A 15,547-nucleotide genomic window follows, 5' to 3' on the forward strand; every position below is an offset into this window, starting at 1 on the left:
CCCCGGGCGGCAGCGGAGGCGGCGGGGCCCTAGCGCGACCCGCTCCCGCGGCGGCACCTCCAGCACTGCACCCCGGGTCGCGCAGGGGCAGAGCGGCAGGGCTGCAGCGGGCCGGCGTGGAGAAGGGGAAAACCGCGGCGTGGCCGATAACCCCCCTCTGCCTCAGCTCCCAAACTTCCCGCGCCCCCCCGGTTTGCCTGCCCGGAGCCGAGTTTCAACCCCGTCTGAGACAGCGGCAGCCGGTTACCTGAACCGCGGGCCGGGGCCGCGCTGCGGGGCGGCCGCGCCTCCGCCTCCCCTGCGGCGGGGCAGAGCGGAGCGGCTAGGCCGGGCTCCGCTGGTTGGGCGCTGCCCGCCTCGCTCCCCCCGCCAATGTCAAGGGCGACTCGGGCTATGCGGGCATCTCCCGAGGAGCCCGGTTCCCGCAGCGGGCGGGCTCGATATATTTAGCATCGCGCCGCTTTTTTCCTCCCCCAAAGTTTCGCCCACTTATTTATTTATTTGCTTGCGTGCGCCGCGCTGCCGCAGAGCAGCAAGAGCCGCTCCACGCCGTGCCTGGCGCTGGAAGCGGCTCTGTATTGCAGCAGGTAGGGCTGAGCGCTAGGACCTCGGAGAATCCTTCCAGCAGCAATCAGGACTACCTTAAACCCAGCCCAATGCCTTCCTGCGCCAGTCTGCGTGCTGGATGGAGATCCACAGTCAAGAGCTGCAGCTCAGTGCTGGAGTACAACATTTCACAGGGAGCCCTGCAGAAGCAACACCTGTTCCGAGCCAGCCAAGAAAGACACAAGCACTTGTATGTTGCTGCTTTGCTTGTGGATCGTCAATAATTCTAAACCAGTGGACATCTGCTGAGCCTCCTGAGAATTCTGGATAATAGATTTGGACGTCAAAAGTTTTTTTTTTTTTTCCTTTTTCTTTTTTCCTTTTTTTTTTTTTTTTTGGATTTATCTCAGCCAACAACGTGAGATTCCCCCCCTCCCCCTTTGCAGGATTCATGCTGATGTATGCAGTCTGTTATAGAGTAAAAACAGCGCATGCCTTTCTGGAGTCAGAATCCATAAATCCTGACGTAGCCTGTGCATCTTAAAAAAAAAAAAATCCCTATAACGCCTAGGTATTTAAGTTGCTATGGTCATTCTTATCTTAAACCAAATGGAGAAACTACGGATTTTTTTCTTTATTACACTTGGATGGGCTGAAGACCGTATTGCTTGCTAAGAGCTGGGGATATATGCATTTATATAGATATACACATCTATATGTTTATAAATATGTCAGTGTGTGAGTATAAAGTGGTGGTTTCTTAGACTAACTGGTTTGACCTTGAACCTGTACCAGTCAAAAGAGAATATTACTTTTATTTATGCGTTTAATGGATTGAAGAAAGAACATTTTCTCTGTAACTGCGCTAGGGAGGGGAGAGGAGTGGAATATACCTAATCTTATATCTCCTGGGTTTGGCACCATCATTATTGTTTATTCTTATTCTCTAAAAGCAGAATCTTCTGATGGCTCCCTTAGGTGAAGTTGGGAACTATTTCGGTGTGCAGGACGCAGTACCCTTTGGGAATGTGCCCGTTTTGCCGGTGGATAGCCCGGTTTTGTTAAGTGACCACCTGGGTCAGTCTGAGGCAGGTGGGCTGCCCAGGGGCCCTGCGGTCACGGACTTGGACCATTTAAAGGGGATCCTCAGGCGGAGGCAGCTATACTGCAGGACTGGATTTCATTTAGAAATCTTCCCCAATGGTACTATCCAGGGAACCAGGCAAGACCACAGCAGATTTGGTAGGTATTATCCTTAACCCTTTAGTGGCCATGTGATGAAATACGGGAGCAGAACTGCGGGTGGGGGGACGGCGGGGGGACGGCAAGGGTTGCGGGGACGTGTGTGGGGTGCTGCTGGCTGAGCCGCGGAGGTGAACACGGATGTGTCCGGGGTTGCGGATGAACAACAGCTGCGGAGCGGGAGCCCCCGCCGGAGTCTTCAGGCTGGGGCAGCGATGCTGTGTAGCCCCAAGTTCTGCTTCAGAGCAGGCTCGTACTGGGAGGCGCTGGTGGCGGCGGTGGCATTTTTGCTCGGGACGTTTCTGCTGGATGATTTGATTTCGCGAGTTTAAAGGGGGTTTAATCATTAACCACTACAATTTAAAATTCACCGAGTTTCCTGAAGGGAGTGGCTGTCGTCCGTACGCAAATTAACGAGGGCTTTTCTTTCGTTTTCTCTGCCGATTATCTGCCCTAGTAACTGCTCGAAATGCAAACCCAGCCTAGTTCGCTTCTCGGCGCGGCTTCACCAGCAGCGTCCGCCGACCTGCACCCCGCAGCCGGGGCCCGGCGCCCCGGGAAGGAGGGAGCGCAGGTGGGGTCCGTACTCACCCAAACCCGCCGGGTAGCCTGCGCTAAACGCGGCCTTTCCCGAGCTGGGTGGCGTGTCCAGCTGGCAGGGAGTTCGCAAGAGTGTTCCCTGGATCTCGTTTCCAGGGGACGCTATTTGTGACTCAGCAGCCAGAGCTGGAGGGCTCGTGGCTCCGGACGCTCTCCAGAGTCTGTGACCGCTCACCCGGGAATCCCACACCCGAGGGAAGCGGGCCTGGAGTTTCTGATGGCAGGGACTCTCTTTAAGGCCCTGCAGACCGAATGCACGAAAGTAACTAAACCAGCCTGAAGAAGCTGATTCTTTGGGTTATTGTTGAGGGTTTTTTTTAAAGGAGGGGTGAGGAAAACATGCCAGGTTAGCTCGCCACGCTCCCAGCTGTTGGAAGGAGTTAACTTGTGAGAGAACGAACCTGACAGCACTTAGATTCGGTCGTAAAAACAAAGTCCTGTGGTGATTTTTTTTTTCTGTCTTCGCATTTTAATGCCAGATGTTGAACGATATCTAAGCTGTATTTTATTGCTTTGTGAAGCTGTTTAGATAACGCCGGTATGGCAGGAGACGATCTCCAAAGGGCGCAGAAGGGAAGGGGGGGGGGGGGAGGCAGAGGGCTGAGGCTTGCATGGGCGCAGGTTTATACTCCATCCCCCGCCGGCCGCTGCTCCCGGACACCCTCACACTGCTCCCGGGCTATGTCTCATTCCCACGCCGCCCGCCCGGTGTCCCCTGCGGCGTTTGGGGGGTGTCGAGGCTGCCCCGGGGGCGCAACATCCACGCATGCTGGCGAGAGAAAGTGCGGAAAGTGTTTGAGGCAGCCGCGCAGGGAGGGGAGTGGGGGTTTTCGCATCTAGGCATTTTGCTTGACACACACAGGCAGACGCTGTAGCACAGCCGCAGGTTTGCCGCTGCGGGTGCGGGCACACAGAGCGGGTGCGGTGCGGGGCGGGCGGCAGGTGTAGGGCTGCCACGGCGCTGTGCGCACCGGCAGCAGGGGCTGGGGGGGCCGATAGCCCCGGGGGAGGGCCGCCAGCTGCTCCCTTCACAAGGCGGCAGCGACCATGTTATTCGCGGCGTCTATTTTTACAAATGGCTTTCCCGCTGCAGTTGTAGGAAGCTGACAATTCCGAGGAGCAGCTCCTCCAGCCCTTGCAGCGCCTTGGCTTTAAATAGATGTATTTTGTTTTTTTTTTTTCCTTCCCTGTTTGTTCGCCTGCTCCTCCCCAGGACGCGCCCCTGTGATAACTCCTCTCTCACAGAGCGCGCCGGTGATGCCCCTGCTCGGTCCGGCGTCGAGCAGACGGGGCAGGGCAATGCCATGGCATGCGTTGGGGCTCCCGGCTTGTTTTGGGGCGGGTAAGGGATCACGGTGCTTTTCTATGGGTGCCTTAGCATTGCTGTTGTGCTGCTGTGGTGACCGAATAGCTGATGCTGTTTGGGTTACGGTGATCGGAAGGTTTTCCAATGATCCTGGGAAGGTCGGCATCCCAACTCGGGAGCTACCTGGGGGAGCCCGGGCTAACTTGGTCTCCTTTCAGCGTGTGCGGGAAACCTGCATGGGGAGGGGAAAGGGGGGGGGGAGATCTGAGGGAGCGAGTCAGCAGAAGTTTTCCTCCAGGAATAAGGAGGACAAAGAGAAAATCCCGGGGGCTGAGAGTAAACTCCTCCCTGGGCTCTGCCCTGTGGGAATCCCCCTCCCCTCCCCGCACACACACACACACACACACGCACACGCACACACACCTCTGGAGAGACATCAGATAAGAGTAATTCTTTTGTGATGCTATGTTGGATGCGTGCCTATTGCATACAATAAGCCGAGCCATATTGTGTGTCTATACTCGCCCGGTTCTGGGAGCCCTGGCATTTCGCAATTCCTGCAGCAAGATGCTCATTTCTCAAAGAAAAGCTCCCCGGGAGAGCCCGCCTCGGTCCCCCCCGTAATGCGATCGCAGGTGATCAAAGCCTTATCTCTGCCGGGTCACAAGAGAAAGATTTTTGAGGCAGTCTCCTTTCGTCTAGGGCATTTGCTAGACAGTGGAGTCATTGTAAATTCAGGAACTCTGTAACAGTGGAGAGGCGTGCCTCTGTGCGTCAGCACAAGTACTGCATGCACAGCATTAAAAAAATAGGAGCATGCAGGAAAAGGAAGGGAAAAAAAAGCTTGTCAGCAGGTGACCTCCGCTCCCCGGGACCTGCTGCTGCAAAGAACCGCTGCGTTAATCATCCGCGGGAGCCGCGCAGCCGCCCGCCCTCTCGACACTCCAGCACGCCCTGCCCGCCCCGGCCCTCGGGCTGGCAAGGGGGTCGAGCGCCGGGCAGTGCACGGGGCTCAGCTCGGGGAGGAGGGCCCTTCTGCTGCTGGATGCGGGGAGCGGGGCTGCACCTTCCACACCTCCCTCATCCCCAACCCGTTCTGTCTCCGGGGAGAGCCGGCAGACCAGAGCGAGGGGGGAGGTGATGCATGCAGAGGGCTCTGGCCCCCGGGAGTGGGAATCGGGGGGCAGGTTTTGGAGGGAGAGCAGAGCCCCCAGCAGCTCCCACAGTCTCTTCTGCGATTGAGCGTTGTGGAGGGGAGGGGATGCGAGCGGCTGGGGGGGGGGCGGAGGGCGCTGGAAGAGCCTCCTGGGGGGCCGTGGCTGTCTGCACTCCCGCCTCCTAATTGGCATCCTGCGGAGGAGCGGGCGGAGCGGTGGCAGCTGCGAGCGGCGGGATGTGTCCCCGCGGCGCGCTCAGAGCGGCCGAGCGCCGCAGCCGTGGGAGGGGGGAGCCGGGGAAGCCCGGCCCAGGGCTGGCCTCCCGTAGCTTCCCAGCCGCGAGGGGCTGCGCGTCCCTCACCCCTCGGCTCTCCCCCGGGTGGATGGCTGCCTGCCGAGCACACGGCAGCACAGCCTCAGAGACCCGCTCCGCCTGCGGGCCCTAGCCGCCGTCTTTCTCTCCGCTTCCCCTGGAAGTCGTACAAATAAGTGGATGGCAGAGATGCTCGTTTACTGTATTCGTTGCCTTGGATGGTGTGTTAGGGTGCTCAGCGGAAGCTAAACTCCTTCAATCTAGCAATACAAAGACAGCCTATATATAGCCAAAGACAAAAATGTGCAAAGGGCGGAACAGCAACAACAAAAAGAAGCGTAGCTGCAGAGATGTCCGTTGCTTAAAGCCAAGGCAAATGCTGTAGGTCCGTTGTTCACCAGAGCTAGACTAGATGGAAGTTAAAATTTCACTGTGTAAGCCACCCACCTCCTCTCTCCTGTGACCCTGGCAGGAGAGCACGGCTGCCTTCATGGCCACACTGGTGTTCTGCTTCCATTCAGCATTCTCAAAGCTGTGTCATGTGGAGGAAGGTGCGTGAAGGGCTGATGGGGACATGTAAAAAAATAACTTTCCCAAAAAGTTTCTTCCTAACCCCTTTGTGGAGTAGATCTTTGCCTTGGTTTCATTAAAGAAACCAGTGTCTGACGTGTCTGACAAGAAGATATTCTGCATCCTATGTACGGAGACAGTTATTTCCTCTCTGCTTTTTTTTCTCTTCCCCATTGCTTATAAATAGGGCCCGAGCTTCTAAAGTTTGCAGCTGTCCTGATTTTTGTTTGGTCCATCCTCATTTTGAATAGGAATATCTATTTTAATATCTGGTTCAAGTCCTAAGTGCCATCTGTATATTGCAGAAACCATGCAGTGAAAATATTCACTGGAGTGCTGGGCCACATCATGCAGTCCTTAAACTGGCAAGATTCATGTAAGACTGCATGCTTGGCCTCAGTTAATCTCTTGAAGGGCTTATCAGCATGGCACACACAGCTTGCTGTGAATAGGCTTTTGAATATTTCAAATTAAGAATCATAGAATAGTTAGGGTTGGAAAGGACCTTAAGATCATCAAGTTCCAACCCCCCTGCCATGGGCAGGGACACCTCGCTCTAAACTATATTACCCAAGGCCTCGTCCAACCTGGCCTTGAACACTGCCAGGGATGAAGCATTCACAACCTCCCTGGGCAACCTATTCCAGTGCCTCACCAACCTAACAGGAAAGAATTTCCTCCTTATATCCAATTTAAACTTCCCCTGTTTAAGTTTTAACCCATTACCCCTTGTCCTATCACTACAGTCCCTAATGAAGAGTCCATCCCCAGCATCCCTATATGCCCCCTTCAGATACTAGAAGGCTGCTATGTGGTCTCCACGCAGCCTTCTCTTCTCCAGGCTGAACAGTCCCAACTTTCTCAGCTGATCTTCATACGGGAGGTGCTCCAGTCCCCTGATCATTCTTGTGGCCCTCCTCTGGACTTGTTCCAACAGTTTCATGTCCTTTTTATGTTGAGGACACCAGAACTGTACACAGTACTCCAGGTGAGGTCTCAGCAGAGCAGAATAAAGGGGCAGGATCACCTCCTTTGACCTGCTGGTCACACTCCTTTTGATGCAGCCCAGGATACGTTTGGCTTTCTGGGCTGCAAGCGCACACTGCCGGCTCATGTTCATTTTCTCATCGACTAGCACCCCCAAGTCCTTCTAGAAGTCTCTATTTTGATCTCAAAGATCATACAGTCATAGAATGGTTTGGGTTGGAAGGGACTTTAAAGATCATGTAGTTCCAGCCCCCCTGCCCTGGGCAGGGACATGCTCTTGCTCTTCGCCAAGTACCATAAATTAATTTTCTGCACTTACAATAAGATGTGACAATGCTTTTTGTGTTCTTTCGACATGCTAAGCAGCATGCACCCAAATATTTGAAATGAGGACAGCATTTAAAGACTACATTTATACTGAGGTGAAAGATGTCAGACTTCCTAACTTAGCTATAGTATGGTATAATACACACTTAACATAAGATTTAACCTCAGCTAAAATTGCTTGGTAATATGTATCAGGTAATACGATATTTTGGTAAAAGCTTTACAGAAAAAGCCTTAGTAAGAAATCTGGAAGTATCGCATGTCCAAATATAATGGAAATGTTTAAATAGTTTCAATGGATCGATTGTATCTGAGATACTCCATATACCAGATGAACAGCATTCTTCCACTTTTTATTACTTAAAAAAAATAATTCCTTACTTACTAAATATTTCCTCCCAGTATTTTTTATTTGTGCATATGTAGAGAATAATTTAAGATGCCCAGGCCTAAAACCAGGGTTATCAAAACAGTAAGAATAGGGTGTTTGTAGTACTGAATAATATATAAGGTAATGATCAATAGTCCCTTACAGGGAATACATTTCATCTTTACATTAGCTTGGCTATAAATTTTCCCTATTGGCTTCAGCTTGTGCTGTGTTGGATTTATGTGATTCATGCCTGTTATTGATTACTGTACAACTATTTTAAGGGAGATGCCAAGTTAATTGTTCAAAAAAACCCCATGAAAGTGCTTTTTTAGTGGCCACTTGAGGCTCAACAAATACTACATGGCTGGTTTATTATTTAATCTAAATATAGTTTCCATTATGCTTTAAAAATAGTTACACGGTGTGCTTAGACATGCAAATTCACAAAAACATATTGAAAATGCTACTCTAGGCTTTATTTTGTGGCTCAGAAAGTAGCGTAATGCAGGAGTGTGCTTCTGAACATTGCTGGCTAACTCCTGTGGAATCATTACAGTCCTACACAAGCATTCCCATATAGGAAGCAATTTCCATTTTTTTCCACACGACTTGTAGGCTTATGCAAGGCTTGGCTAGTAGAATCCTCATTGAAGAGAGAAGGATGCCAAAAGAACCCCAAACCGTCTTTTTGATACAGATACTTGCTGTACCATGCACATTGATGCTGAACCTAGGAGCTTTGTAGAAGCAGGTCTTCTCTGCAAAACGTTCTTGTCTCTAGTGCACAAATGTCCGTGTGAGCTTGTTGTTATGTGCATGGGAACAATTAATCATTTATACAGTATTACTTAGGTTTAGAATATATTAATTTTCACATTTGAGATGAGTTAAAAATAACACACCAGCGGGAACAGTTACTATCTAGACAGAAATGTGTGAGACTATATTAAGGATTTTCAGTTCTCAAGCCTCTGGAAGGTTATACTGTGAGTACATATTTCCTCATATTCCTGATGCCTGGAAGTAGATCTTTTGGTTCCGTATGTAACAGTTTTATCTGACAATTCTGATTCAAATGTATTTTTTTTCAGAATTTATTTTGCAAGACAAATTTCACAGGTTCTTTAATACTGTTTTTTCTTTGCATGGATGTCTTGTTGTGCAAACGAGAATATGACCAACATTTAGATCTGTGTTTAGAAATGGTGAGGACTGAGAGTAATTTTTTATTTGGTATATTCATGCTCTCTGCAATGCATCATTCTAGCAGAGACTCAAAAAACTTCACCGGTCAACTAGTGTACTTGAAGATACATCCATTTGTTCCTCGTCTTCCTCCAAACAACTCTGAAAATGGGAAAACACCTGTGAAAATAGCTGCTTGTTGCCCAGAGATCAGAAAGAAAGTCTTTCAATTGAAACAACATGTACATTCTTTGTTTTTCCTGCTTTTTATAGGTATACTGGAATTTATCAGTATAGCAGTGGGCTTGGTCAGCATCCGAGGAGTCGACAGTGGACTCTACCTTGGAATGAATGAGAAAGGGGAACTGTACGGCTCGGTAAGTTCCTGATAGCCTTGGGCAGTTGTGATCCTTATATCCTATGGGAAAAATGCTTGCCAGCTCCTACAAGCTCCCGTTGCATTAGGTGTTTTATGAGCACTGTTTCTGTTCTAAATATCTTGCAGTCTAATTGAAAGCAAGACCCTGTGGGTTGTATAACAAATATGGGAGAATGAAAAGGGGACAACATCAGGAATGAGTAATAATGCGGATGAGCAACAATTTAGATAAAAGCAATGGAGACTGGTAGTCAGAGCTGGTCACTGAAGTCTAAAGGAAGTACTGTAAGATTTGTAAACAGGTCCTTTCAGTAAAGACCTGAAGTGAGATCTTTTGTGTGTAGGCAGAGAGCTTTCTAGGAACTGACAGAAGTAGAGGTGGAGATGAAGGGCGGCATATGTGGATGAGAAAATGAGAAATAGGAGTGGATAAAAGTTGTTAAAAGGTATAGGAATGAGGGCAAAAGTTGGTGGTCTTGTCCTGAAAGTTTAGCTGGTGGTCTCTGAGGGATGATGGCAGCAGGAGAGAGTAACAGGTGTGAGGGATGAATAAAACTCCCACTTTTAGACATGGGAGTTAGGCTGGCAAACCACCCTACCTGCAGCTGATGTCCGACTGTTCTTAGCAGCATGGCCTGTCTTGTGGCAGAAGGGTGTGTGTGTGTGTGACCCTTACCTTGCAATAGTTGAGACATCTGATGTATTACACTGGGGTTCACACCCTGAGTATCATCGTCAGGTCATCATGTGCTGGGAGAATCCGAAATCTGCTGAAATCAATCAGGCAACTCGCCAAATAGTAATGGGCAGGCTGCTCTTCTACTAGCAATATATCAACCTCCAAAGTTGACAAGGACTTGAGGAGTTGTCTTTGAGGAAGAGGATGGCAAGTTTGAAAAGTAAGCAAGTGCCTAGGGTGAAGGGAGGCTGTGTATCCACTGGTGTTCAGTAGAAACATGGAGGAGAAGGTGGCAATAGTCAACTGATTGTGGACATTTTCCAAAGAGGCTTTAGGTGTAGCCTAAACATGTGTGGCTGAAGGTACCTGTATCAGAGGGGAGTAATTGTAACTGGGAAAAGGGTGGGGAGGAAACCGAGTGGGGCAACAGTGAGAATGAGAGGAAACGATATGACTGAACAGGTGAAAACGGAGAAAGAGGGAAGTTCAGCTTCCTTATACATGATCTGTGGTGGAACATGAGGAAGCACGATCAGGAAGAACAGCAGAAGTGTTTTCATAGGGGTGTCCAGGTTCACTGATCCCTTCCTAATAACATTTTGTGTGAGAAAGAGAAGATAGAGAGGAAAAGGGGACTGTCTTCTGAGTGAAGAGCCGGCTAGGGGAGTAAGCCAGGAGGTACAGATCATGACAGTGTATGTGGGAGGCAGAAGAACAGGTGGCAGAATGAAGGTCAAGGCTGGGATGGAGAATGTGTGGACAGGGGAGAAGGGGAGATGCAGAGATGGTGAGAACCAGTGAGTGAGAAAGGCCAATGAAAAGCCTTTACTAAATGGCAATATGGAGGAGGAAAAGGTTGGAAAGATGGAGAGGAAGAGAAAAAGCAAATGAATACAACAACAAATGTGAAGAAGTTGCCTGTGAAGAGTGAGTAAGTTGTTGTAATTCACAGTCCTTGTGCAGCTGATGAATGGGATAAAGAACTGGTGAAGTCACAAGTACTTTTATAGCTCAGGCAGCAAGAAGGCAGAACAGCAACAGTAATATGAATCAGTAATGTTGATAATCATCAATAAGAGTAATAATTTAAACAGATAAACATAATAAATCAGTTACTCTGCACTTCAGTTATTCAGAAAAAGAAAATGTGGGTATTGATAGAACTCAAATGCATAGATTTGGAAAAACAAATGTTACATCACTTTTCTGTGAAGTTTATATTTTGTGTTTGCAATATGGTTGACTGTCCGAGTGAATTACTCAAAACATTCTTTGCCAGGAAATATGCACAAGAAATTATTTGTAAATTACTAAGCTTACTGTATTAACAAACTAGTTGTTCCATAAACAGCAGTTCTAAGGGAACCTGCTTTCCTAGGGTTTTGTGTCTCACAGTCCAAGATGTGGGTCTCCCTGACTTTTAGTCCCTGCAGTAACACAAATTTCTCAGGCTTTTGTGTTTCTTGTATGAGAAAGAGACAGTGTTAGGTGTCCCTGCACACTAGATTCTCAGTTTGCAGGGATTGCCTATCTCATCACTCCCAAGTGGGACCTGCAAACGTCTCTTCTTTACTCTGCCTCTGATTAGTTTCAAAACTGATAGGAACTTAATTTTCTTAAAGACCTTTGCCTCCTGGTTGAAACTGGTTGAAAAGCTAGGGAAGAACAGACAAGCAGTCAGATGGATGTATAATATAATTGGATAACCTTTTTTCCCTAAGAAATGACACTAAAAATATGAAGCCATTCATAATGGAGAACTGGCAATCTACAGGGCCAGGATGCAAAGTTCAGGTTAAAATCTGATGGATGATATGGATTATTGTCAGCCTCCAGAGATGGCACATACTAAAGAGTGATGGTAATTGAATTACATTACTTCAAATGAAATATAACCTCTAATGGCTACTCAGTGTGATGATGCTTTAAAGCCCTGTCAACACTAGCAATCCTAGTGCCTATATTTCAGCAACTGTCAGCTCTCATAGAAACACTGAGATAAGCAGGTCTCAGAGCAGGTTTTCATGAGAACTGGCTGGACATTTTTAAGTGACAGTGTTTTGTGCTTGGTTTTGGTCAAGAAAATGCAATTAATTGAAAATAAAGTCCTGTGATGGGAATACATGTTGTGGTTTGAACCAGAAGCAAGCACAGTCCAACACAGAATTACCTTTCTGGAGAGAGAGATCAGTTTAACTGAAATTAGTTTTGAGACTGATAAGCCATAAGCTGAGGTTCAAGTTTTTCACCTGAATTAAGTGGAGCAGTCACTTGAGTTGAACTGTTCTGTAGTGCCAGCAATCTGTCCTTGTGTTGCCTGTACCAGGAGTTGGGTCCCTGTGTCTTGGTTTCTTCGCTCAGGGCTGTCAATAGCACCAGTTTTGTCATGGAGCTGGTACACTTAAGAGGCTGCAAGCGTGTTGTCTAAGGTGGGAAACTTTTCTTAGCAGCCTAAGAAATGCCTGGTCCTGCTCTACAATAGCATTTTGGATCTAAACAGGTGTGTTTCTGCAAGCATTCAGTATTGCAGCACTTGATGCTGCCAGAATGAATGCCCTGTGTCTATGACACTATCATATTTATATTCAAATTGCTGCATGAAAAATATGTTAGGTGTGAATCAAATCAGCATCCTAAAAGACTTCTATCATTCCATATTTGTACTTGAAACATTTGGCACAGGAAGATTTTTCCCAGCATATTTGTGGTACCACTGTAGATGGGACATATGGTGAAGCAGAGCAGCCAGGATGGGTGTTTGCTGCCAATTTTCATGAAAGGCATCAGTAAAGACAGTTTCAGCATATCTTCATCCAGACATGTTCCCACTGGCCTTCTCAAAGTGCTGCTTTCCTCCTAGATTAGATGCTTGACAGTCTCTTCCCAACTTGCCACTCTTATAGCAGTTCCTACTGCATTTTCTGGTTAAAAGAGCACAGTGACACTCCTGCTGCTCTCAGGCAGTGATGTATAACATAGGGTGGCTGTTGTCAGATTCCTCCTCATCCCACAGATTTAGCCAGGGAAAGCTGAAGGTACATGTATATGGTGCTGCAGCAAAGCCAGTGGTAGCTACGTAGGGATGTCTTGGAGGCTGGTTAGTGACACCTTTCCCTCCTGTCTTGCTCTGTTCCTGCTCTCCCTCTACCTTGCCCTCCCTTTGCAGCCTGCAGCTGTGATGCATCGTGTTTGAAAACAGCTACTGTGCTTGTCACTGGAGAAGAGGAAACTACAGATAGGATCCGAAGGGTTTCAAGACAAGACACAAAGACCCTTTTCCTTCCAGGGTGCCAAATGGTTCTTGCCAACATCTCTGGCAAAAGTTAGCAAATATGTCTTAACTATTCTCCTCGGTGCCATGCCACAGAGTGAGGGAGGTCTTTCTCATAAGTCCTAGGACTTTCATGTGCTGTCCCACCTTCATGCTGCCCTGTACTGCTGCCCTTGGGAATATTAACAGCAGGCAGTGATGCTGGTGTCTCCATTGCTCCTTGCGTCCTTGGCAGGTGGCAAAAGGCAGCTCAAGCTGGATGCTCAGAAGGAAACTGGGAGTTGGAAGATCTGGAGCATCTACAAGGGGAGCTGTGCAGAGAGGGATGAGGAAGGCAGGAGTGCATATGGTGGAGTTGTTGGGGAAGGGGGAGAGGGCTAGCAGTGCTTGGAAGGAGAGGAGAGAGGATTGAAGAGGGAGAGGCTTCATGTTTCCATAGAGCAGCTGGGAAAGAGCCAAAGAGCCCAGATCTGGAGTCAGGAAGGGACGCTCCTCACCTCTGGGTTTCAGACTTACAGGGTGTGTGCAGCAAAGTGAGATTTAGGACTGCTTATAACAGGGTAATAAATTGCTGTCCTTCAAAAAATCAACTGAAAACTTGTTTGTCCAAATGTTTTTGGGACACTAAACCTGCCTTTTGCTCTTAAAACTACTGGGGAGAGGGTGGAGGAGACAAGAGAGAGAAAGAGTACTGTCCTTGAAGAAACATGTTTTCCCAGTAAGAGTGCAGGGAGGCGATGATAATGCCACTTTATTGTCCCAGCAGGGCTGCACCTGCAGTGCTTTGTACTTTTGTTTGGGTCTCCACAGTCCTGGAAGGACTACACGGCTACAAAGACAGCCAAACAGAAATTCTTTTGACAAAAAAGGGACAATTTTTCATAGTTTACTGAAAATTGGTTGGTGTAGGTAAGGATTTGTTTAGCTGCATTCTAAAAATATATTCTATGTTCCTGTGCAAATAAGGGAAGGGAATTGTTCAGCCCTTCAAATGGTAGGTCAAGGTGCACAGAAACAGTGTGAAGAAAAAACAGGTTGAAGGTGCATGTTGGGAGCAGCATTTGGGTCAGGTATACAGCCACTACAGATATCTAAGAATAGGATAGATAAATAAATTACCCTGCAGTGTTATTCACACTTTCCTGTTAGTGTTAAACACCTCTGATCTAAAGCAACTGAATATGCCTCAGATTGATTGGGCTTTTTTTAATAATCTGATTATCTGTCAGTGTACACACAGGTACCTATTGGTGAGATGAGCCTGGAAGCACAACAGTTGCGGCACAGAACTCCCTCCAAAGGGAGAATTAAGTGCAGATTTCCTGTGTGAAAGCGCAAACTTCTAGGCTGAGAATGGTCAGATCCCAGGAGGGGTAATTGTTACAGCAGCAGGTTTAATATCCTTCTACTTGTTTGTAAAATAGTAAAATGCCTTTTGGTAAATGGTACAAATGGTGAAGGGCAGAGGGCAGTTCCTGGGGGTCTGGGCTTCCAAAAGTGGTCAGGCTTTCCACATGAGTAGTGCTGCTCAGGAGAAACTGGCACTCCTGTGATCAAAAACCCAGTGGTGTCTTTTAGCAGAAATAGTGATTTGTGTCTTCCTGAGTAAATCTGCTTTAAGCAGACAAGTTGCAAGAAGGAGGCCTGTAGCTAATTCTAAAGGGCATACTTTGAGGTCTAAAGAGACCCGGTTCAAAAAGGTGCTTATGGTTCTGAATGTGAAGGAAACGTGAAACCTTGTCAGAGATGCAGAAATCCTGTGAAAATGGTATCCCAGCAAGGGTGAAACTGCTGGCAAACATCTGGAGACTAACAGGCTGTGGGTACTTGGAAGAGGGTCTGTGAGGAATGGGAGATGGGCAGGTTGTAGAAAGGCACATCTTAGAGGTGTAAAAGTGCTGAGTTAAAGTGGGAATTGCGACAATAAAGCTTACTGGGCCCCTAAAATATACACTAAAATATAAGGCAAAAACTTTTTAAGGTATATAATTGGAAAGGGAACAGGAGTCTTTACAAACATGGTGCATTCAGGTGGGAGCGTAAATGCAATATGGTCAGAACGTGGCTGCTAACTGGGTTAGCTGGTATTTCTGGTAGACTCCTTGGTGGTAATGTGGGGCTGGGGGATTCCCTGTTGTGTGATGAACAAAGGGAGCAGGGACAGCTGACATCACTGTTAAAAGAAGAGGCTATTTTCCCCCCACCCATAAATCTCCTCCCTTCTGTTGTCACAAACATTTCTGTTGCTACTTGGTGAACTGAAGTGGGGAACTGGAAAATAACTTGGCCAAACTGAAAGGCTGTCTTTGGCCACTGTGGTCCCCTCCTAGGCCACTGCAAGATGCAATGCAGAAGTGAGAGCAATCCTGGGAGAGGGAGGGTTTACTTCCCTCCAAGGCAATGCAGGTGTTTGCCAGCCTTGAGTGTTTGTCGTCCCATAGCTGTGTGGTTTGTGATTGGCTGGGGCATGACCTAGGAAGCTGGAGGGTTATCAGCCTGACGAGGATTGTGCCTGGGGCGCAAGAGCACAGTTTTAAATGCAAGAGTAGAGGAGGACCTGGAAGTGTGTGCAAGATGGGTTTATTGAAGCTGGATAAATAGTTTCAGGCAAG

General features: G+C 48.0%; 1 protein-coding gene across 1 annotated transcript in view; it reads left to right on the forward strand.

Annotated features, from left to right (window-relative positions):
• Positions 1-219: 219 nt before the first annotated feature.
• FGF9 (fibroblast growth factor 9) overlaps positions 220-15,547 on the forward strand; it is a 29,888-nt gene continuing 14,560 nt past the window's right edge. The window contains exons 1-2 of the mRNA XM_061374594.1: positions 220-1,788; positions 8,880-8,983. Of these exons, the coding sequence (XP_061230578.1) occupies positions 1,512-1,788; positions 8,880-8,983 (381 nt within the window). The 5' untranslated portion in view covers positions 220-1,511. The remainder of the gene's footprint in view (positions 1,789-8,879; positions 8,984-15,547) is intronic.

The sequence above is a fragment of the Neopsephotus bourkii genome, unplaced genomic scaffold, assembly GCF_033783945.1.
Source record: "Neopsephotus bourkii isolate Nb327-2 ecotype Australia unplaced genomic scaffold, CSIRO-AGI_Nbou_v1 NB_1638, whole genome shotgun sequence".
NCBI lineage: Eukaryota > Metazoa > Chordata > Aves > Psittaciformes > Psittacidae > Neopsephotus > Neopsephotus bourkii.